The following is a 22,674-nucleotide window of genomic DNA, read 5'->3' on the forward strand; positions in this document are numbered from 1 at the left end:
ACAATCCCTGTAATGCGTTTTTGAAATCATTTAACACCTGTGATGTCATCAAAGCTACCTGGGAAAGATGATAGGTGGTCTTGCCAATTAGTAAAGCCACATAAAATATTTGTTAATGTTACATAAAATTTGGGTTTCAAAAGAGTAAAAGAATAGGAATATTGTGATGAGATATGAACATAAATGGAGAAAGAAGATGGTTTATCCAAGTAAACTTACATCTCTTCTTGTTGAAAACAAATTAAATCAGAGCAGATTTCAACATTAATAATATATATTTATATATTTTAAAAAAAACTGAATCTAGAAATTGCAAATCCAAAAAGTTGTACTTTTTAATATGAGGCATTCGTGTCACAAATATTCCTTATCTCTTGATGGCAAAATCATACAATTTTAATAAAATGTAACTATTTTCTTCTTGACAAAAAAATATATTAAAGGATAAATAAAGTCTATGAAACACTTCAGAATAGGAGAGAAAACTTCCTCATAAAAAAGGATTATATAGCAAATGTTATATAAATGCATGTAGTGATGGCTTTCAGTCTTTATTGTTCTGTGCAGCAATGTACACACAATATAAAAATCTATAGACATTTGTCTCTATAAAAGCATTGTAAACATACTGAACAATAGCTTGTGACCTTCAACAGTCATGAATCATATACTGAGGATGAACTGTGGGGTTTATCTTTTCTTAATCAAACCCCCTCATGCAGCACAATAACATAGACACGTACATACATACAGTAGTTGTGCATAAACAAGATGCTATATAGGGCAAAGAGCCAATTGCAAAGAAAACAATGCAGCAAATAGGGGAAGGCACATAATGGGGAGGCCTAAGAGTTGATTATGCAAATACCCCAGCTGCAAAGGAACAATAACTGTGGAAATTCAAAGACAAACTATAACACGGAAGGCTATTGTCTGGCATTTGCACATTTGCTTGACAACTCTAACCTGCTCATCATGCCCATCTTGTTCAGAACAATGTCTTTGTGTTCGTATAATAATGCACACATCACAAATTGTCATAGTGCATTGTTTCAGTTCAAATGAAAGCTATGCTGCCTCAGCTGGCAGTCGTAGTTTTGAAACTATTAATTAATACAGAGAAATAAATGAAGAAGAAAAATACTTCATACAAATGTTATTTTTCTATACACTGAAATCCATAAACATTTAAATAATGGTTTAAAATAATCCTTAGCGAGCAAATCAAAGCTGATTTCTTTCTAAAGGTCTATGAATATATATTGCAATGTTTTCTTGAAGTCATATCCCTCTTTGCTTCTAATTCTCTGAATAGCGCTTCTATAAAAGCTTTCGGTAAAACTGCAAATGCAATCATACAGTAATTAGCTTCCTCTTGAAAACAGAAAACTAATGATTCTGTTTTCTTTAAGGCTTGATTGAGCCTTGGAATGCTGAATGATTTTTTTACTCTTTGAAATCCCTGAGTTATCAGTCACTGGTGTCTGAAATACAGAGGTATAGTTTCAGGATTTTTGATTATTTTACCACATGTAAAAATGACCAAAATACAGCACTACTGGTTCTTTATTCTTACTAAGGGTCTATATTATTTACTGTATTAAGGGCAAATTGTAGCTGTTACTTTAAAAATAAAATTGTCATTATAAATCCAGGGTGTCTATGTTCCTTTAACACAGACAGTCTAACTATAATAGTTAATACACTTTCTCTGAACAAAAGGTACATGACTGAGATTTGTGCAAAGCAGTACATTTATTGGCCAAATAGTCCCCTGCAGAGTGATCCTTCTGACGTTTCCGCTGCTTCATCATAAAAAGGACAATATCAGTGCCTGGAAGTCAGTGGCTCCATCTCTACCACCAGATCACGACTCTGTGGACCCTTACTTAACTCCACCGCCCGGGGGACCACTGTAGACCAGCGGTCTGGATGGGGATAAAAAAAAGGTGATGGATTTTCTTTTATCTCTAAGAATACTCAAATGTGCTCCACATGAATTTTGTGTATGAATGTATTCATGAGAGCCCAGCAAGAATCTCACCTCTCCTCAAGGCTCTGATGCTCTGCTTGGCTTGGCACGTCTCATTCTTTCCAGGATCCTCATTTATTATCGCAAGGTTCTGATTCCAGTGGCACCAGTTCACTTCATCCACCCTGATAAAACAAGATAATGTTAGGATTGACCGTCTTCTTTGAAGTGTCAAAATGTGCTGAGTGATTGTGATAGTGACTTATGCAAAACACCTAAAGCACCAGCGTCTGTCAGGTGTGCCGTCACAGTTCTTTCCCACCGTCACCATCTCCCCAGCTCGAAAAGACTTTCGAAGGCAGACTGGGAAAGAACGCTCGATGTCCAAGATGGTCGTCGCCCACTGTGGATTCACAATGCAAACATGTCTGAATAATTTTGATAACGCTTCCATTCAGAAGATGTCATTCCTTATGTCTTTGATGTTTCGTCATCCATCCACAAATAACTTTAAGACTAAATGTAATCATGGAAATGTATAGATAGACATAAGGTGACACAAGGGGAACTACCTTATACGTTTTAATTGAACTGATTGCATTTTCAATTAGGTTCAGTTTCAGGCTAGGCTACTTTTTGTTTTGTGTCAGCTGGAAAATATTAGTATAGTGTCATCAAAATCTAAAAATAGCATTTGCAAATAACATTGAACCTGCGAAATTTGACCATGCTGATTTTGGGTTGTTTGTTATTTAATTATAAGCACCACAGACAAAATGTGTTTTGTCTGCTGTCAGTAGGGGTAAACATTTTCCAGGGGAGTTATTTAAGAATCTGTAGCTTTTTAAACTCTGCATGCTCGACAAAACACGAGGAAGATATAAAATGTGTTTTTTCCTAATTTGCACTATAAGCATTAGGTACATTTTCAACTTTAATGGACCTTGTTCACCACTAAAAGTATTTTCAAGCTTACCTGAAGCTTCCAGATCTTTTTGCTTTCCTTGGAGACCTGTCCAACCGTCTCGCCCATCAAGGCAATCAACATGTTGAGCAGGAGCACAAACGTGAGAATGATGTAGGTAACCAACAGGATGAGGAAGACTGCAGGATACTGTGCACTGTCGATCATGTCGAGTTCTCCCATCCCAATGGTCAACTTAAAAAGGTCCAATAAGAAGTTACTGAAGGTGTCTGGGTCCCTGCACTTGGGGTAGGTTGGGCAATCTCCACCACAGTCTGAGCCCGGTGGAGGACAGACTGTCAGCAGGGACACCAGGGCTGTGGTGTGGAAACAGAGGATGTTATGTGTCTGTGAGCATCTAAAGAATTAGGAAAACTAGTGGAAAATGTACTTCTTTGCTGTCTTGTGTTATGAATGCTTTAGCTAGCACATTGCTAGCTTCATAATGAAGTATGTACAAGTACTTCTATCTATCTATCTATCTATCTATCTATCTATCTATCTATCTATCTATCTATCTATCTATCTATCTATCTATCTATCTATCTATCTATCTATCTATCTATCTATCTTTCTTTCTTTCTTTCTTTCTTTCTTTCTTTCTTTCTTTCTTTCTTTCTTTCTTTCTTTCTTTCTTTCTTTCTTTCTTTCTTTCTTTGCCAAAAGACTGAAAACAAGAAATATTCAGATCAACCTAAAAACCGACTTGGCAATTAAAAAGATCAACTATGTTACTTTTTGTATAGATTGTATATATAAAAATAAAATCAAAAAAGTCTAAGAAGTCAACTCTACAGGTTCTGGTATAAACTCCATTTTCCTTTTGACAGAGCCAGGCAGCTCCCAGGTTAGCCTTGTGAAAAATGAGCCACTTACTGTTAGCTTATGGTTATATGATTAGTGTGCTTAACTTAACATAACACTGGAGACAGAGGGAAATACCCATTTAGCTTAAAAAGCAGCTTCTTAATTAGATTTATTTTGTGTAAAAACTAGGAACAGGAGAAACATCCTGTTTTCTTTCAGCTACCTTAGCAAAATATTTCTCAGCTGTAATGTTAGCTTCATCTTTATGTTATCTGGCAGTTTTGAGAGAGTTATTTACAAAACATTTCCAAATCTGTCCAAGCACATGGAACCATTTGTTGAACCTACCTGATGCATATCCAATCATAAAGAGCACATACACCAGCAGAAATCTGAAAAGGTCTTTAAACAGAATCTGAGAAGCAAAAATACAATTAACATTAAGCAAAATTGAATGGTGCTGTTGAAAGTAGCTGTAACTCTAGTATTTAACCTTTTGTATCATGATGCTGTAAGTTCCAGTGAGCTTCAGGCCTCTGGTGAAGTAAAGCGTGTTCATCCAGCCCAGGACGAGTGCAAACACCATCACAGACACATAGGCCTCGATGCCAGACAGGTAGAGAACAGCAGTGACCATAATCAGCACTGAGTAGATGAAGCTAGAGAAGACAGAGAACAAAAAGGTTTTTCCATATAAAGAAAGTCTGTGACACAGAGGCAATACATGAAAGCATGAAGACATGACTGCTGGCATTCTTACCAGAGTGCAGACATTACAGCCCTGTTGCTAATGATTTACATCAACATGGTTCATAGAGTTACTTGGCAATCTCTGCTCTTTGTTTATATTGTGTTTAATTAGAGTTGTAAACTATAAAACATGCCAGGGAGGAGGTCTAGGAATTAATTAGATGACTTAATTAAAATGTGCCTCAATTAAAAGTCAGAAGAAGCTAAAGACGAGGCAACGAAAAGGATGCGCAAGGACAGAGACTCACTACAGCAGTTGAAAAGATCCATCAATGAATAAAGACTTCACTCCAGGGCACTTCTTCAAGAAGAGGTCCTTAATCTGCAAAGAGCAGGGGACGTATTTGTACAATTAGAACAAAAATACAGGTTAGTTTAACTTTAAGGCCTCAGCTTGAACTGACTCACATTGGTGAGGAAGAAGAAAATTCCTGATGCCAAGGTGATAATCTCACCCACCATACGCAGGTAATCAGTGGACGTTGTGTAGGTGTACGGAGGCTGGAAGGACACAAGAGGGTGATATTCATTTCAATCGGATTGGTAGAAAAGCTGATACAGGTATTTTTTTAAACTTTGAATTACTCCTTTGATAAAATGCAGTTAAAGTTGAAAATTCTGAATACGTTTGCTACTTTTCATTCTGCTGCCACAATGTGTTGAACTGTTTTAAGATAATTAATGTATTTAATGCCTATAACAAAAACAGAAGTTTACATTTTTAACTTGATAAGCAAATATTCATGTTGACGTTTTGCAAAAACGTTTTCACTGTTTTCCCATCAGTAATTATTGATCTAATCCAAAGCATGCCACACATCTAAGTGTCTTCATTTAGTTGACACCTACTGTTCCCTGTGTTGGGTGGTAATAAGCCACTAGAGTGAAGATGATCATGGTGATAAGGTAGGACACCACACTGATGTAAAAGGTGACAGCAGCAAACTTCTGCCATTTAGCCCTCAGCAGCTCATTGATGGGCTCCACAGCCAGCATCTCGTGGCGATTCTGACAACAGGAACAGATAAATGAGAGAAAAATTTAAAAATAAAACCCCCTGGTTTTTAAACAACACAATGCTTTATTTGTCATGTAAAACAAACTAACTTTAAAGCAAAAATTATTTATGTACCTCATTACGACTGTTGTAAACGAGGATTTCCAGCACCGATGGTTCCTCTCCACAAGTATCCAGAGATGACAGATCATAGAGGGACGAGTACACGGGCCCGTAAGCCCAATCCTTGAACTTCCGTGACAAATGACGAGCTTCCTCATCTTTGATCTCACGTCTGATAATGTGCTGGAAAACCTGAAAGAACAAGGAGAAGCTGATCTGTGATCTGAACTTAAAAGTCTTATAACCCATAGTAAGGAATTGATGAGAACATTTGTTTTTCCTGTTCAATTTCCTCACCCCTATCTTGCCCAGCTTGGCGGCCATCATGAGAGGTGACATGCCGTCGTTGTTGAGCACAGTCTCCAGGCTGCAGTCTGGGTACAACTTGGCACTTTTGATGAGCAGCAGGTCGTACATCTTTGTGAGGAAGCGTGTGTTGTCCTTGGTGTTGTCTGCGATGTGCACCAGGGCATGCAGCACTGTGTTTCCACGTGTATCCTGGCGTCGAAGGTCAGCCTTTTTGTGTGGATTCTCAGTCAGGTAGTGCACAATGTCAGGCTGGTTAGTGCATGCAGCCAGGGAGAGAGGCAGCTCACCTGCACAAAGAGAGAAATGGAGAGCACTCACTTCATACTGAATTCATGGGAGATTAAGGGGAATTGTATTTTAGATTAAATATAAGCAAATCAACAGGAGGGTTAATTAAGAACTGTAGCTGGTGTCTGTATGTTTTTGCAAAGCATACTAAACATGGATCAAAGATTTGACTTAAATCCCCGCTATGAAAACAGCACAATTAGCAGTTGTTTGAAGGAGGGGCGCAATGGGGCCAGAGTGCCAAAAGCAGATGCTGAAAATGAGCCGTTGCCATGGGTGACAGATTACTTTGTCACCTCACATAGAAACGCTCCTCTTCATGGATTTGCACGGGTGCATGCAGAGTGTTAGCGTGAGTCTAAATCCCATTAGCCGTCAGCCCTGCCAGGTTCCTGTTCACCTCGCTGCAAAGCTCCGCAGCAAATTACACACACTGTGCCCGGACACGCTGGGATTTGGGAATGACAAGCTTGCTAAGTGCAAATAGAAATCATCTTCTCTGTGATGAGTGAGGAATATAACGCATGAATGTTATCAAATGAAGTGTTCTCGAAATTAGGTAAGGTCAAAAATAAAACAGAGTCCATAACAAACCATGTCTACCTTCTCTCAGTGTTTTTTTGAGAATTACACGAAAATAAATCACATTTGCTACATATCATCATAAGGTTGTTATAAGTACAAACCATTTTCTCTCTGGGCATCACATGTGACAATATTTTAAGATGCCACTTCACCGGCACCAGCAGAGGGCAGTGTTGAGAAAGCTTTACAGGCCCTGATTTGTTTATATTCTCTGACAGGTCAGTGAAGTCCTGCCCAGAGGAGGGTCTGTGGAGGAGGTTTTCTTTCTTCACTGCAGAATACTAACACCTTTGACGGAACACTTCTTATTCAAATATGACATCATGGTTTTCCCTTCATGTGTTTTTGGAGCACCACTAATGAAGGTTTCTCGTACCATGCTTCAAAAAGACATTTGTGTGCACACTGGACTTCACCCCTGGACCACATCTGTATCCTGACTGTGTTTTGTTAGCCGAGGCCTGCAACGTGACAATAAGGAGAAAGGTTGGATCTAATTTTGCTCAATCTGACCATGGTACAGATGTTTCTCTGCCAAGTCTATGTAAAAGGCCAGAACTGTTTTATGATTCCAGCTTCTGCAGAACACATCACTTCTGAGCTACGCAAGTGTGGAAATGAAATAGTGAAGCATGAAGCCTTAGAAACCACAAACACACCATGTTATTATCAGCATATGAGGAAGAAAATACAGGAACAGTTTTCAAACTCTTGGTGCGACTGTCTAGGGCGCTGCACTTAATTGGTTTAAAATAATAATAATAATAATAATATTTTACATTTATATAGTGCTTTTAGAGGCTCAAAGCGCTGAACAGGGTAACCACTCAACCTCCACCTCCCATGCTCTGTTCTATTTTAAGTCCGCTTTAAATTGAAATGTAAATTCTCCATCTTGGCAACAATATCTACCGCTGTAACCTCTCCTTCTAATAATATTTCAACAACACACAGATAAACCATCCGCAAAGCCATGGTAACTGAAAAAGTCTCGCCGCTGTTATAAACTGTCTCAAGGAGGTTGAAAGTCGGATGGCCCAAAGTATTCTACAATTACATTAGTCAAAATCTGAAATTATCCTCTTCAATATGTAGGATTGCTTTTTGAAGAACACATCAAGTCCTCCAGTCCTGTTTCATCCACATAAGATTTGTTTCCAAAATCAAATCAATTCTGCCCCCTGCTGACCTTGATAAAGTTATTAATTCACTGTTCATTTCTCGCCCTGACTACTGCAACTCCCTGCTTCTGTGTCACTTAAAAATGTATCTCCTGCCTCCAACTGGAACGCAGCAGCAAGGCTTCTTACTGGGTTAAACAGACAACAACACATCACTCCTATCCTTGCTTCCCTCCACTAGCTCCTTGTCACTTTTAGAATTGTTTTTAAGATTTGACTTTTCACTTTTAACACTCTTCTTGGTCTTGCACCGAATTACATTTCTGAAATGTCTGGGACTTTGGAAAAACCTTCCTGAGACAAGGCGTGTCAGAATCAATTACTTCTTTTCAATTACTTCTTATACAGTAACTCACCTTTACAGACTCACCTTCTTAAATGATTTTTTTAATGTAATGTTTTTTTTTTTAATTCTTTTTATTTCTCTTCATCATTGTATCTGTTCTTATTCCTTCTTTTGATGTTTTGCATTCACTTTCCTTTATTACTTATACATAAATACTAATATATCTTTTACACATGTTTTTACCTTTATTTTGTTTGTTTTTTCTCTATGTGATGACGCCTTTTTCTTCCTCTCATAATCTTTAACCATCTTATGATCATTAATGCTTGTGTAACTGTTACTACTTTTATTCTTTTAATCACGTCTTTGTTTTTGCCATTTGTTTAAATTGTATTGACTATTTGGCCTGACTTTTTATATTTGTTCTGTTGTTTACTGAGTTTCTGACTTTGGATTGTCTGTCAAAATCTGTTTCAAAGGTGCTTCATAAATAAAGTTATTATTGTCATTATTAATATTTGGTTAATCTAATAATGTAAAAGTACAAGGTTTGCTAAACACAGAACACAGAGGAACAATGAGCTTTCCTGTTTCTGGACAAATGAATGTGCTGACAAAGGTCATTACCAAAGTAGAAGTAGCCCCCTTCATTTCGTGGCTGGAAAAAGCGTCCCCTCGCCTGAGCGTGAACATCAGCTCCCAGCTCCACCAGCAGCTCCACATACTGCTTACAACGGCGCTCTATAGCAATGTGAAGTGCTGTCTGGCCTGATAAGACAAAAATGAACACAACAAAACAGAAAGTTTGAGCTATTATAATACTGTTTAGTGGCTTTTATATTTTCTTTGTTTTGAAGAACTGGTGCTGCAGTATGAGCTTGGGGATGGGAGTCATTAAAACAGACTAAAATCTATAAGGGGCTTTAGAAACTTTAATTGCAATGTTTCTATGGGCGAAAAAAACAACCTCGCCCTTAAAACATTTTTATGACGTCACATAAAAATAGTTTCCTCAACGAGCAAAGTAGGTTCTTTTAAAACTAACCACCACATTGAAAACTGCACAAATGAAGTAAAAGGCAACAAAGCGAGTTAATGAGAAAACAAGGTAAAGCAGAATCACAGTTTCTCTTACAAAAGTTTTTATAGTGAAAATAAGTCCTTATATGTTTCTTCACAACAGTGTTAGGGTTGAGAGTCAAACAATTAAGTTCTGGATCCTGTCATTTACAGAGCCATAAATGGTTCCTGTACTTTTCCCCAAAACGGGGCCTCACCTGCATCAGCCAGAGAAGCAACAGTAACCCTAAACACAACACTCCTGTGTCCGCCAGCTGACACTCAGTATAAAATAAAGGGATAGATTTATGTGTCAAAAAATACAATTATGTTTAATTTAACTATATTGCTTTTATTATTGTGCTAATAAATACCTCTGTAATAGACGTCCCTGAAAGGTGTGTTTATAAACTCTCTGAGGTTTCCAGTCTTCTCTGCGATATCCATCAGCACAGGGATGGTGTCATTCTGCCCTCCGTAAAGGTTCAACAGGGCTTTGGGCAGACAGGTCTTCCCCGTGGATGGCTCTGATGACATCAAAAAACAATCTTTTAAGGATAAGAAACCTTGTTTTTAATGTATACAACTACCAATGAAGTTACCGCTATGTTCAGTTACAACTTTAAACTTTTATTAACTTGAATATACGTTTATGCCAGGGGTGTCCAAAGTGCGGCCCGGGGGCCATTTGTGGCCCTTGAGTGGATTTTTTGTGGCCCTTGACTTCAAATCGAAGAATCAGAAGATTTTGGCCCCAGGCCTCATCAGATGGCATATTTCGTTCTTTTTTTCTTTTTCATCTTAGCGAGGGAGACCTATAAAAGCCTGACTATTCTTTCCAAAAAATTAGAACACAACAGTTTCCCACTGCAATTAGTTATTGTGTATTTACATTATCTTTTGAAGTGGTCAAAATACAAAAAGTTCCTTCCAATATTTAAAAAAACAAACAAAAAAAACCCTGTGGCCCGTGAGCGATTCTAACGTGACAATTTTGGCCCGCAAGGAAAAAAGTTTGGACACCACTGGTTTATGCTGTAGATGTGTTTTTTTCACACAAACTGCAACATCATAGGTGATCCTTTTTTTCAGCTAACCATTTCATTAATGTTTTCATGGGGTTAGCAAACAAATGTTCAAGTTTAATGACAAACACAAAATTAATGAAATGGTTTTTAAAAAGTCGGAGGCACTCAGAGGATTAAGTAGAAAAAGCCTTTAATTAATCTGGGCTAAAAGTTCATAAAAACAGCCATATAGGCCTATGTGGCTGAAACATGTTGCCATGTTTTAGCCCAGATGAATTAAAGGCTTTTTATACTTAACCCTCTGAGTGCCTCCGACTTTTTCAAAAGCTTCTAAGTTGGATGCCTGAACTGAAGAGCACCAGAAAGACTAATTACCAGAATATTTTTCAACACCCATGCAGCACTCCATGCATCTGGTTTTTAAATTAAATGGTCATTGCAACGTTTCCAACCTTATAAATTGTACTGAGATTAACATTTATTAGTTTGACATATTTGGGCCCACATCTGAATCTATACAGTCTAGTATCTATGTATTTAGAAACTGTTATACTTTGATTTGAGCTACTCTTTATTCAGTGCTCTAAGTGTTTGTTACTTTTATGGAGCAGTTTGAACGCTCTCTCTCTTTTACTTTAAGATAACAGTTTTTAGTGTTTATTCTTGCGCTTAACTGATTTATAACCAGTGAGGTGCACCCATAGCTTTAGTTTAAGGTGTTAAGTCTGTATCAATGACTTTCAGCGAAACATTGTTCATTCCTGACTTTCAGCAGTATTTTTATTTGAACTCTTATTTTCCTCTCACTACTTAAAGAGTCTATTTGACTCAAACTAGAATAAAAAAAAGTTATTTTAATTGTAGCTAACATTTGTAACTAATTATTTATTTATCCAAGCTTACTTAATAAAGTGCCATTACTTTTAACAAATAATGAGATCAAACTGTAAAGAGGTCGATCAAGCCCCTCATTATTTTTAGTATATCATTTTCAAAATAGTCTGTTTAGCCCAGATCTTTGAAAGAGTTCACAGTCTGCTGTGATTTCTCTCTGCTACTTGTTATAAACCTAAAAGAAACTTCTCAGACACACAGGAAGCCTCCTCGGGCCAGCCTCTGGCAGGACAAAGACTCTAACATGACTCCACCTTTTCACATCCTCTGAGTGAAAGGAACAGCAGAAAGAGAGGCGAGGAGGAAACAAAAGGTCAAAGCTCAACACGTCAAAAGATGAGGCTGAGGTAAAGCTATTGAGGCTAAGGCTGAGTTGAGACGCAAGTGTACTACCAGTAACTTCATGAAATACTGAAAATAAAAGTTGTGTTTACTGCACCAAATAATGGACAATCTCACCAAACACAAGTCTACTCGATGTTCCCTTTTAGTCTGCTGATTTAGAGAGACACAAATAAAGTTCAGCCGATCAAGTGAAGCTTCATATTTTATTCTCACCTCTGAAGTCCTCATCTGTCAACCTCTTCTCGTGGCTCTGCAGGTATTCCAACAAACCATTCAGAGCCTCAGTGTCTCCACGTGACACGCAGTCAAAGAGGAGAGAGCGGTTAAAGATTTTCATTACTTTTGGCGGCTCCAGGCTTTGAGCATCATCACAGGATGTTTCAGTTTTACTAAGAAGATACAAAAGCATGACATGTTGTTAGTTTTTTTTTTTTCAAGCCCTTTTGGATGCAAACTGATTACAGCTTAATCTGGTAATCCCTTCACACTAATAAATTCTTCTTACATTTCACTGTCAGAAAAAAGATGTGCTTGACGTTCAATACAAACAATCTGTGAAGTGATCAGCCACACCCTGGAGTGCTGCAGTAAGTACAACTCTGTGTGTAAGGGACAGGTAGAGCAGCCAGGAACTGAGAGCAGCATAAATATTACCTCAACGGCTGCAGACTGACCAACAACACACTCACTGTTACATCAATGAATGAGGCACTGCTTGGTTCACAGTGTGTGTGTTTGTGTGCCTGTGTATGTACAGTTCATGTGTGTGTGTCTCTTCTTGTGACACACCTCTGTACACAGTGGAAGTTGTATAAGGTTTTCCAATTCACGACATATTTCCAAACCAGCCCTAATGTCCAGTCTCGGATCACCACTGTTAAAACAGACTGTGACGCTTTAAACTGCGAAGTCTGGAAGAATACAGTTAAAACCTGGAAGCACATGAATCAGTTTAAAGACAGCAGGGCCCTCCTCACCCTCTTGGGAGCTTCTTCCTTCGCTTCTTCTGGTTGCTGGTGTTCCTGTAGGTGCCATAGTCAAAAAGCGAGTCCATGGGGGCTTTCTTTGGGCCTTGAACCACATTTGACTCATACATGCTAGATTCCAGTAGTTCCATAGGATTAGAGATGCCCTTCTTGAAGGCACCCTGGAACTTCATGCGCAGGTTTTGCCTGCTGTCTGCAGGTTGGCTTGGTTGAACCAACTCCTGGGCTGAAGTCTGACTCGTGTCCTGAGCCAAGGGTGAGCCATTCTCGCTCTCAAACAGGTCTGAGATCTCGCAAAGGGGATACACGGCATCGCTCTCAGGCTGGGAGGCCCCGCCATTATCCACAGCAAGAGAAGCTTTAACAGGAGCAGAGCAGAGGGTGTCAGCCTTGGACAAAGCAAGGTGGCACCTCCTGAGTAAAGCAGAGCGGCCCTGAAATAAACACCAAGAAGAGGAAACATGTTTTACATACCTTAAGTCAGTCAGGAATTTGTTTTTATAAGAAGGCAACTTTAAAATGCACTACTGAGTAAAGCCTTCTTGTAAACAGGAGTTATGTTACCATTCACTGTGTAAGCTGTGAGTTTCATTTGAGTGAAACATATTGTCAAATGCATTTCCTTTCAGATAAACATTTGAAAAGTCAAATATGTTAATAGTTCAATACTTCATGTGTTGTCATGTCATGTTCTTTAACTTTATATTTAATGTATTTTGAGGCTGTTAGAAGGGTTGGTCTTTGTTTGGTCAAAGCCCACCAAACTCTGAAATAGCATTGTTCACATCGATTTCTGTTCTTGCTCTCCTTAGATTTATGTTTTGTCTTTTCTCTTCATTTAGATAGGATAGTGGAAACTGGCGTAAGAAACTTGTGAGAGAGAGCGGGGAATGTAATGAGGGAAAGGAGCAGCAAGTGGGAAATTGAACCGCTGGGAGACAAAAGCCTCCAAACATGGGGTGCAACCAAACCACTAGCCCATCAGCAACCTTGAATGTAGCTTTAATTAATAACACATCTGTCAGAATAACTGTTGAACAGCCCATATAAGGATAACAGTACATTTGTAATCAGTGGACCCTCTGTACCTCATTCATCCCTTATATCACAGTAATTTGCCAAATTCCTCTTCAGGTGAGACTGGAAATGATGCTGAAGCATGAGGGCGTCCTGTAAAAACAGAAAAAGTTTGACAGATTACCTGCATTGCTGCATAAGGGTATATAAAAAAGAATCTGTCGGCCTAGTTCCAGGGACACTGAACTCTTTGATTTCTGTCATTTGGGGTGGGGGTAGGCTGTATGAAAAAAAAAAGAGGAAAGAACAGATGCCAACACTAATAACGTGTTTGTGAGTCTGGTCTCTCATTGGTCAGAAGAATATGTTTTCTTTAGCATGCAGAATCACCCAACCTGCCTTAAGTCAATGTTCATATGATTTGTCTGCACATCATTTCTAACACACTACAGCAGTGTGGGAATGTGTATCCATGTAGCAGAACATCCTCACATGTCCCTCCGCCCTTTCCTGAGTTTGTTCATGACACTGACAACCAATGTAAACCAGACTGCAATGCAAAGGAGCAACACAAACAGAGGAGCTGGGGTCCCCATGAGGGGCAGGCATGACTCACATCCCTGTCTAACACACAGGATTATCGTGCCTTTACACTTCAGCGGGCATTGGATAGTAAAAGACACAGAGGAACAAAGAGAGGCTGCCCTTCATACACTTTTCTAACAGACAGAGTGAAGGATTAAGCTGTGAGGTGGAGGTATCTGAGGGCAAAGAGGACTCACTGAGTATTAAACCTACCTGAAAGATGGAAATGTATCATTAAATATCAATGCCCAGAGATCACCTATTATCCCCTTACCAGAGCAAGAAGTGGGAATCCACTCCTGAAAGTTTCTGAATGTGAGTGCCTTGTGAACCCCAAAGATTTGGCTTCCTACACTGTCACTGATGATGTGAGACATTATCCAGAGCAAAGGGGTGAAGGATCTGCTGGCTGCCAAATGACTGCTATGTAAAAAAAATCTATTAAGTTAAAAAAAAACAATAATAATAAAAAATGAAATATATATAAAAGCAAATATGAACAGTATGATAGAAAGATTTCGATACAAAAACATTGTTTAAAAATAAAAACTAGGAACATGAAAGAAGACAATCTTTCCAAGCGTACTTTCCCTCAAAAATGTTCAATAATCAAATTAATAATACTAAACTAATAACAAATAAATTAGTTTTAAATATCTTTATTATTTTAAACGAATGGACTTCTGACACGTCAAATACATGTAGACTATAGATAAATGGTGTCACTTACCTTGATCTAATCTTCAGAGCTATTTTCTGAAAATAAATAAATAAATAAATAAATAAAACCCTCCGCAGCCTCTTCCCGTATGAAGGTCTGTCGTTGGTTCACCGTGACTTAGCTGCCACAAGACACAAACCGTTTCAACTAAATCCCTGTGTGCTTCTCATTCATGTGTCCGAGCGCCGGTAAAGTCCAACAGAACAACGGAGGCTTTCACTCAAATTTTGGGTGGGACACAGTGGCTGCTCACAAACTTTCCTGAGAGTTGGCAAACCTTGGAGTATGTGTTAGATGCGGTACTCGATATCTCCGCTAGGTGCTTCTGCATCAGGCTTCAGTTTTGTCCTTTTTTCAACAAAGTAATGACTTAAACATATTTCAAGAAATAACCTGACATGTTTGTGCGACAACCATCTCTTCACAAGAGTTATGGTCTAATCATGCGATTTACTGACAGTAAAGTCTTGATATTTTAAAAACATTTGCCCCTTTATTCATCGCAAAGAGGAGTTGAGGGCTTAAACTTGTAACGTCACACATGAACAATTATTGAGTAACATGTGGTCCACAGCATCTAAAATGTTCCTTGTAAATATGATTAAATTAACCTTGAAATAATGGATGTGACTGTAGGTTATTAAATGAATACATTTAACTGATGTGGATAATGGTGGAGGTATACCTGTTCTGGCTCTAGGGCTTTCTGGCTACTTAGCAGCCTAATATTAAAAAAAATGACTGATCTGTTGTTTGATTTCAATTGGTTCGATGACTGTTTGGTTGTAAAAGTTTTCTGTTATGTACTATTGGTTAATTCATCATTATTTTAAAAGAGTGTCTATAACTGAAACACCCATGATGGGTAAACTTGACTGATGTGTTAAAGTAAATACATGGTGTTTCTCTCTGAGTTTTATGGAATATTTGTTTAAATTTGCATAATACGTGTAGTATATGTACCTAAAAAGTGTAACTGATGTATTTCACATTTTTTGGGTGACAAGATAAACTCAGTGGTTCCATGTAGTAGCTTTTTCCAAGCAAACAGAAGTCAGCCAGAAGTCCTCAAAAAATACAAAACAAACAACTTTACGTAAATTTTTATTGCAATTTATGGTATTTGTCTCCACAATGCACACACTGCAACATAGTTTGAACTTCAAGATACACAAGACAGTCTGTTCAGAATCTGCAATGAAAAAGAAGAGCCAAAGGCCACTGACATAACCTCAAGGTTTATTCAAGGTTGATATACCCATCAACTCAAAGATCCACATCCACAACGAGTCATGAAGCATCACTTTGTATCTCCTAGACAATGAGGATTAGTCCCACATTGTACCTTCAGCTAAGTGCACAAACAGTTTTCTAATATTAGCAATGGTTAACAACTGTGGATATACATCAACTCGCTCAAGATTACAGCAACAAAATGTATGAATGTGAATTCACTGTAAATGATGAAATGGTTATTTATTGTTATATGTATAACAAATCTCAGAATAAGGTAAAAAAAAAAAAAAAAAGTTAAAAAGTAAAAACTACAACAAACCCCCCCCCCCCCATAGACAAATACGCTGTAATTGCTGTGTAAAAAAGCACAACGTTTATTTTCCAAAGTGTTGAAAGTGTTTCCACATTCCATTTTGTAAATATTTATTTTGGGCTTTTTGTCCTTATTTGATAAGACAGTGGATTGTGCAAGAAACCAGGGAGAGGGAATGAAATGGTCAGACTTGAACCTGGGCCGCCTGTGAGGACTATACTACATGGGGCATGACTGAACCGCTAGGTCATCTGCAACCACAAATTTCAATTCTTGTTGTGTTAGTTTTCAAATTTCTGAATGAACCATTTTCACCGGGAATGCAGCGTTTTACACTGAACCCAATATTATTTTAATGAGATTTGTTTTCTTTTAAAATCTGTTGCAGAAATGCATGCTACAAAAATCTTAATATAAAATACTCTAATATAGTTATTATAAGAACTTTTAATATCAGATTGATATGCAGCTTTACAGTACTGATGGGATGTAATGGTTTATTAAACAATTCTACAATTTCACTCACTTTATCCCTCCTGGCGTCAAATACATGAGTACGTAGCCCTTTGAGTCCTGGTATGATCACTCAATAGTACTTTAGATTTATGCACTAAAGTATCAAGACTTTTACAAACCAACAAAAAAAGGCAAAGCTAAATTCTGTATCAGCTTTACTCTAAAGTCAAACAGTGAGAGATGAGTATAAGTGCACAAACAATGGATGTAAAGCAGCAGAGTGCTAGTGCACTTCCTGCTGACCTGGAGAGAGCCATGTAATAATGTTAATGACCAAATGTAAATGACTGTAAACTTAATGGATCACAGGAGGAAAGGAGAATGTCCTGCAGTCACACTGTGTAATCTAGATCAGCATTCATCTTTGTGTACATCTCATAAATAGCATCGACTGTGGCAGTGAAGTTAATGAGGAATTTTCGTATTTTTTCCAAGCATTCCTCGTCTTTGACTTCTCGACCTTTAGAGAGGGCTTTGAGGAAATCTGATTTGTATGGAGCTGCAAAAAGAGCCGCCTAAAAGAGGAAACACAAATGCACAATATACATAGAACTCTGTGCACTATGCTTTGTGGTACTTAATACTTAAACGTCACAAATCTCTCTCTCTAATACATAGCTGTTATTAAAAAACAAACTCAGGACTTACCTTGAAGAGCTGTTGCACAAACCAGCCATGATACCTTTTCAGGGCGATTTCATACGCTTTGGTGACATTAACTCGAATGAGGTTTGGGTTGTTTTCATCTCGTTCACCATCTGCCAAGCTCTGGAGGAAGACTTGAATAAATCGTAGACCCCTGTTTGACAATAAAAGAAGCGAGAATCAGTAACATGCAGACCAAAAATATGTTAAAGCTGAAATATATCAGTTCTCAAACCTTTTTAGCCACATAAGAGCCAACGTCGCTCCAACTTTAGGCCATTCTGCTCCATACATCTCCTTTTCTGCCTCCACAATCTGCTGGAGCGTCTTGAACCGTGCTGGGTTGGTATCATAAACTGCCTTGATTTTCTTTTAAATAAACAAAAGTACATCTTGCTGCTTTAGTAATGTAGGATCAAACTGACAGATTTAACTCGGGACACATAAATGATGAACTATACTTACTATAATGTTTCCAGATATGTCAGCCTTGATTGGTGCAAAAATAGTGGAGCCCAGGCAGTCTAAGGAAAAATATTACAACGTGACTGGGAATTGAAGAAGGTGAAAACTACACATGACAAGCAAACATAATCTATCAATCCTTGGTGACCAACAATCTTCTGAAATAACAGACTTAAAACTGCATTTGTACATGAATCTGACTTCAAAGCACATGTTCATACATTACATTAAGTTGGATTCAATTTTTTCCTTAATAATTTTCAAATCACGAAAAAGTTTTAAAAGTGTCAATGAACCTGAATTTCCCTCGGGATCAATAACGTATCTATCTATCTATGAGCTTTGTCAATATTTTAAAGCAACACTGAAATGCAATACATTTTCAGTAATTACATTTCTTCATATTTAGAGGAGCTATAACTTTCAGAATACAACATGGCATACTAAAAGTATTACTTAAATAATAACATGAATATATTTTACAATACAGGTAAGTGCTAAACCAGTAGAGAAAGCCTTTGAGCTTTCCAAAATTAAATATATCAAAGTTAAATGTAAAATATGTATCAAGTGATGCAAAATGTATTCAAACTTTCTTTAATCGTGCAGGCTTTTCAATTGCACCCTAAAATGATGCAACCACTTACATTCATAAACACATTGATGTTTGATATTTAAGTGATGGACCAAGCGAATAAGACAATACTATACTTTGTCCTATGTTGTCTCCCTCAGCTATGAATTATCCACGGTAAACTCTAAAAGGTAACAACACCAGGTAAAATAGCTATGTTTCACCTTTCTTGATCAATTCTACAAATCTACAATAATTAATTTTGTTCAAAGCGACATACATCAGAGAGTAAGTTCAACACAAACAAGGATCTAAGTCCAATTGGACAGATGGTACCATCCAGCATGTCCATCTTGTGAGAGTTCTAGTGAGCAACATCTTAAATATTGTCCTCATTATTATTATAATTATCATCATCATCATCATCAATACCATTAAGTGTGTAGCTGTTCATAAAAGGGCTGGGTCTTAAGCTTTTTCCTAAAGGTGCAAAGGGATTCCGCTTAAATGGACTGGTGATAATTCGTTCCACTGGGGGCGACAGGAGAAGACAAGAGATAAGATTTAGGGCCACTTTGTGACACTTAGATTAGAGGCCTTTCATTAGCAGAGCCTAGTGGCATAGAGAGATTAGGTAAGCGTTTTTTGACGCTGTTTTGTAAGCGAAGGTTATAAAATAATACATTTGTAACATATCTACTGAATCTATAATAAAATGACATTACTATGTCATCATTGGGTTTTCTGACAACAATACAACAACCAGTTGTAAAAAATAAACTTCCACATCGGTCATCTAGGACGTTGGTTTTAAAGATAATCTTCTGAAAGGAGATTCTGTGACACGTGGATGATTTTGTTCTTAGTTTTCTAAGTTTTTTGTTTATTTTTGTTTTGATCAGAGAAGGGAAGTGGTTTAATGCACCAAACACACCAAGTTTTGCCAGGGAGATGCGGGCAAGCAAACTGGTTTGGATGTAGCTGATTTTACTCAGCTTAAAAAGCCTTTGTTTATCAAGCTCCACATCCAGAATCGTAGCAGAAATAGGATAAATTTTAAAGATGTTTTTGAAAAGTAAAGAGAGGTTAACGCACAGAAGACTTTCTCGACTGATGCAGAACTGGCTAAACACAGAAGCTTCCGTGTCTGCGACATGGCAACCCACGTGGAGGAAGGTTGGGGGCGACAGCTGTCTCCAATGTTTTAATTGGGACTGTAGTACTATTTTAGGAAATGACAGAAAAAGCTGGGTATCATCAGCATATGAGAAACCACAAGATCGGATTTTTGCAAGTTGTGTACATGTAGAAAAGGACTAAACACTGAGCTTTCGGATAAATGGTGCACTTTGGATCAAGACTGGATTTTTTGAGAAGTGTTTGTAATTTTAACTGATTCTAATACGCAACAGGGATGTCACATGGTACAGTAGTTCAACAATACACACCTGCACCAAGTGAGAACGTTACACTTAAAGTAAAATTTTAAAACAGCAACATTTGCCTTTAAGGATCTGCTGGTTTCACAGACTCAACACAGCAGGTTTATTATTTAGATGTCTTTCAATTAGGTTACTAGAGGACCTGGCTATTTGGTAACAGGAGAGTAAAGAATAAGTCGGCAGAGTCCAGACCTCACAGGGTGCCCAATGGATTCACTGATGCAACAGACAGCTTTCAGCTCCTGTGCTTTCAGAAGAAACTACTCATGAGTGTCTGCATTATATTACTATTGAGAAAACAACATGTATCGCCAGAAAATGTATTGTGACATATGCTGTTTCTGAATAATCATCTTACTGTCTGACATTATAGGAGTTTAAAGTGTACCTCCTTTTACTACATCCCATTTTGATGGTGGTTTTACATTAGAAATGTTTGGAAACGATAACATAGAGTTTGAAAATAAATTCATTTTCATTGACAAACTAGCAGACACTGGAAACAGGAATTTTCACAAAGTCACATGGAGAAACTGTACACTTTCATTGAACATTTTCAGGAATTTTTGGACTCATTAAAGAAATCCTACAAATTTCCACAATATAATTTTGGTAACCTTTATAGAATTTTCAGGGACTCTCATTCCATTCTTGAGTCATTTACTGAGGCCCTTTAATTCTTGTGAATTATAATTTCATAATTTGCATGTATCATCTAAAATTTTGTAGCATTTTTAATGGAAATAAAGCATCTGACAGAAGTAGAATTTTGACGCATTTACTGGTTTTCAATGAAAATATTTTGAAATATTGGGAATTTTAAACAGAAATGTAGAGTAACCTTTCATGCCAAATATCAGGAAATGTAAAATGAACATTTCAGGTATTTTCAAATTTCATTATAAATGTCTGAATTTCAGACTATTTTATTTTATTTTTTTATTTTTTTATGTTTGTTTTGGGTTTCAATCAAAGTTTTCTTGAATTTCAATTCAAGTGTTGGGATATTTCAGTAAACTTTGTGGAAATTTGAATGGAAACTTTGAGAAACTTGGAAAGGAAAATGGAAAATTTACAGAAATGTCACATTAAAGGATTCATGTATTCTATTGTTTGAAAGAATTATTAATGGAAAATTTAAATATCAGAATAGACATTTTCAAAAAGTTGGGAAATTACAAGTGGAAAATTCTGAAAAGTTTCAAGAAATTAGCGAGTTTCGGAAAAAAAAATAGCAACATGATGAATAATAACGTGAATTTTCAGAAACCTCAATGGAAACTTTTGTTAACCAAAGAACTTTAAAAAAAAAAAACGCTTTGCAAAATCTTGACAATATTCTATGGAATCTTTTTTCTTTTTTTTATTAATATGTTGCAAGGGCTTTTCCTGAAAGCTAGGTCAGAAGTTGACCAAACTTTAGAGGGTCTATGGCCAATCTGTGCAATGTTGTATTTAAAAATAATGTGCTTAAAACTTAACTTACTTGTTGCCAATAGGTGACTTTTACTGTGCTATTATAGGCAAATTTTTACATGTAGCTGTGTTCAGGACAAAACTGTCAAAATAAATCTAAAATCTTAAGAACATAGCATATGTTATTGTAATAGAAAACGTGCATTGCATCCAGATTTTCTGTTTTTTGGCAAATTATTCTGACTAATCAATCCTCTTCTCAGGTTAATGTTGAGAAATACAAGGAGTTTACTGAAGTCAATAATGTATGATAGCCTAAAATAGTGAGAAGTCCTGCTAAAACAGGTAAAAAAAGGACTGAGAAAGATCTGTCTAGACAACCCTTTTGTAAAGGTCTAGAAAACTAATTTAACACACCTGTGTCGATGTACTATGAGAGCGTACAGGGCTTTAATAATGTGTAGGAAAGTTGGCCAACAAATTTCTAGGTCAGGAAAAACAATGGGGAAGAGGAAGAAAGAGCTTAATGTTGACAGCAGACTTGGTTCCTCTCAAGGGTTTCACATGGCAAATTCAAAAGAAGGCCTTTGGCATATTAATACAGAATGAAGCGACACAAAGATGCCCTGATGCACCATGGCGCCAGTGAATGGGCATAGGGAACTCAATACCATACTAATCCATTTTCACAACTTTAAATCCAGGCCAGTGGATTAAATTATGCATGATAACGGATTGTGGTAAACTTGATGGAGAGAAATGAGAAACAAAAAAAGAGTATTAATTGGAAAGTGCAAGATCATGTCATTAGGCCTGATTCAAGTGTTGTGACAGATTTTTCTCACAAGTTCCTATCAAAAGGTAAACAAATCCGACATAAGAAATATAGTCCTGGGGAAATAGTGTCCATGACAGGGGACTTCTGTCAGCTACAATCATACACTCTTGCATATCAAGCCAACAATAAGACTAAAGTATTATGAATCTACTTTATCAAAATTATTATCATTCAGTCAGTGTCTTCGATTTGTACACCTCTAACAAAACTTAAGCCTATGTGTCAATTTTCTCTGCAGCTGCTGACATTTGAGAATAAGTTTTTTCCATTTACTTCCACATAACTTCATATCCAAGAATGTAAACTACATAGGCCTACACACTGTACCACAC

At 37.3% G+C, this 22,674-nt stretch overlaps 2 protein-coding genes across 2 annotated transcripts in view; both read right to left on the reverse strand.

Moving 5' to 3' along the window:
* Window positions 1-256: 256 nt before the first annotated feature.
* Window positions 257-15,116, reverse strand: trpv4 (transient receptor potential cation channel, subfamily V, member 4). The gene is made up of 17 exons (XM_079352827.1): window positions 14,907-15,116; window positions 13,663-13,744; window positions 12,566-13,008; window positions 11,802-11,977; window positions 9,696-9,848; window positions 8,890-9,030; window positions 5,911-6,209; window positions 5,626-5,805; window positions 5,343-5,501; window positions 4,902-4,994; window positions 4,742-4,815; window positions 4,237-4,402; window positions 4,092-4,158; window positions 2,949-3,253; window positions 2,248-2,375; window positions 2,045-2,157; window positions 257-1,928 (listed from the first exon to the last, which is right to left on the reverse strand). Exons 2-17 carry the CDS (start codon window positions 13,669-13,671, stop codon window positions 1,828-1,830), a joined length of 2,607 nt encoding a protein of 868 aa, XP_079208953.1. The 5' UTR covers window positions 13,672-13,744; window positions 14,907-15,116; the 3' UTR covers window positions 257-1,827.
* An 868-nt stretch (window positions 15,117-15,984) lies between these two features.
* Window positions 15,985-22,674, reverse strand: part of gltpa (glycolipid transfer protein a) — a 7,292-nt gene continuing 602 nt past the window's right edge. Inside the window, exons 3-6 of the mRNA XM_079343379.1 lie at window positions 18,073-18,131; window positions 17,843-17,976; window positions 17,611-17,761; window positions 15,985-17,477 (exon numbers count right to left, since the gene is read on the reverse strand). Of these exons, the coding sequence (XP_079199505.1) occupies window positions 17,295-17,477; window positions 17,611-17,761; window positions 17,843-17,976; window positions 18,073-18,131 (527 nt within the window). The 3' untranslated portion in view covers window positions 15,985-17,294. The remainder of the gene's footprint in view (window positions 17,478-17,610; window positions 17,762-17,842; window positions 17,977-18,072; window positions 18,132-22,674) is intronic.

Source organism: Symphodus melops, assembly GCF_947650265.1.
Source record: "Symphodus melops genome assembly, chromosome: 1".
Taxonomy (NCBI): Eukaryota; Metazoa; Chordata; class Actinopteri; order Labriformes; family Labridae; genus Symphodus; species Symphodus melops.

What these genes read in the sequence shown, in the direction of transcription:
- trpv4 (XM_079352827.1), bottom strand. An exon ending in AGGGGGCTACTTCTACTTTG is followed by an intron (nt 6,210 to 8,889) that starts GTAATGACCTTT and finishes CTCTTTGTGCAG; the next exon opens with GTGAGCTGCCTCTCTCCCTG. An exon ending in CCAAGCTGGGCAAGATAGGG is followed by an intron (nt 5,806 to 5,910) that starts GTGAGGAAATTG and finishes TTGTTCTTTCAG; the next exon opens with GTTTTCCAGCACATTATCAG.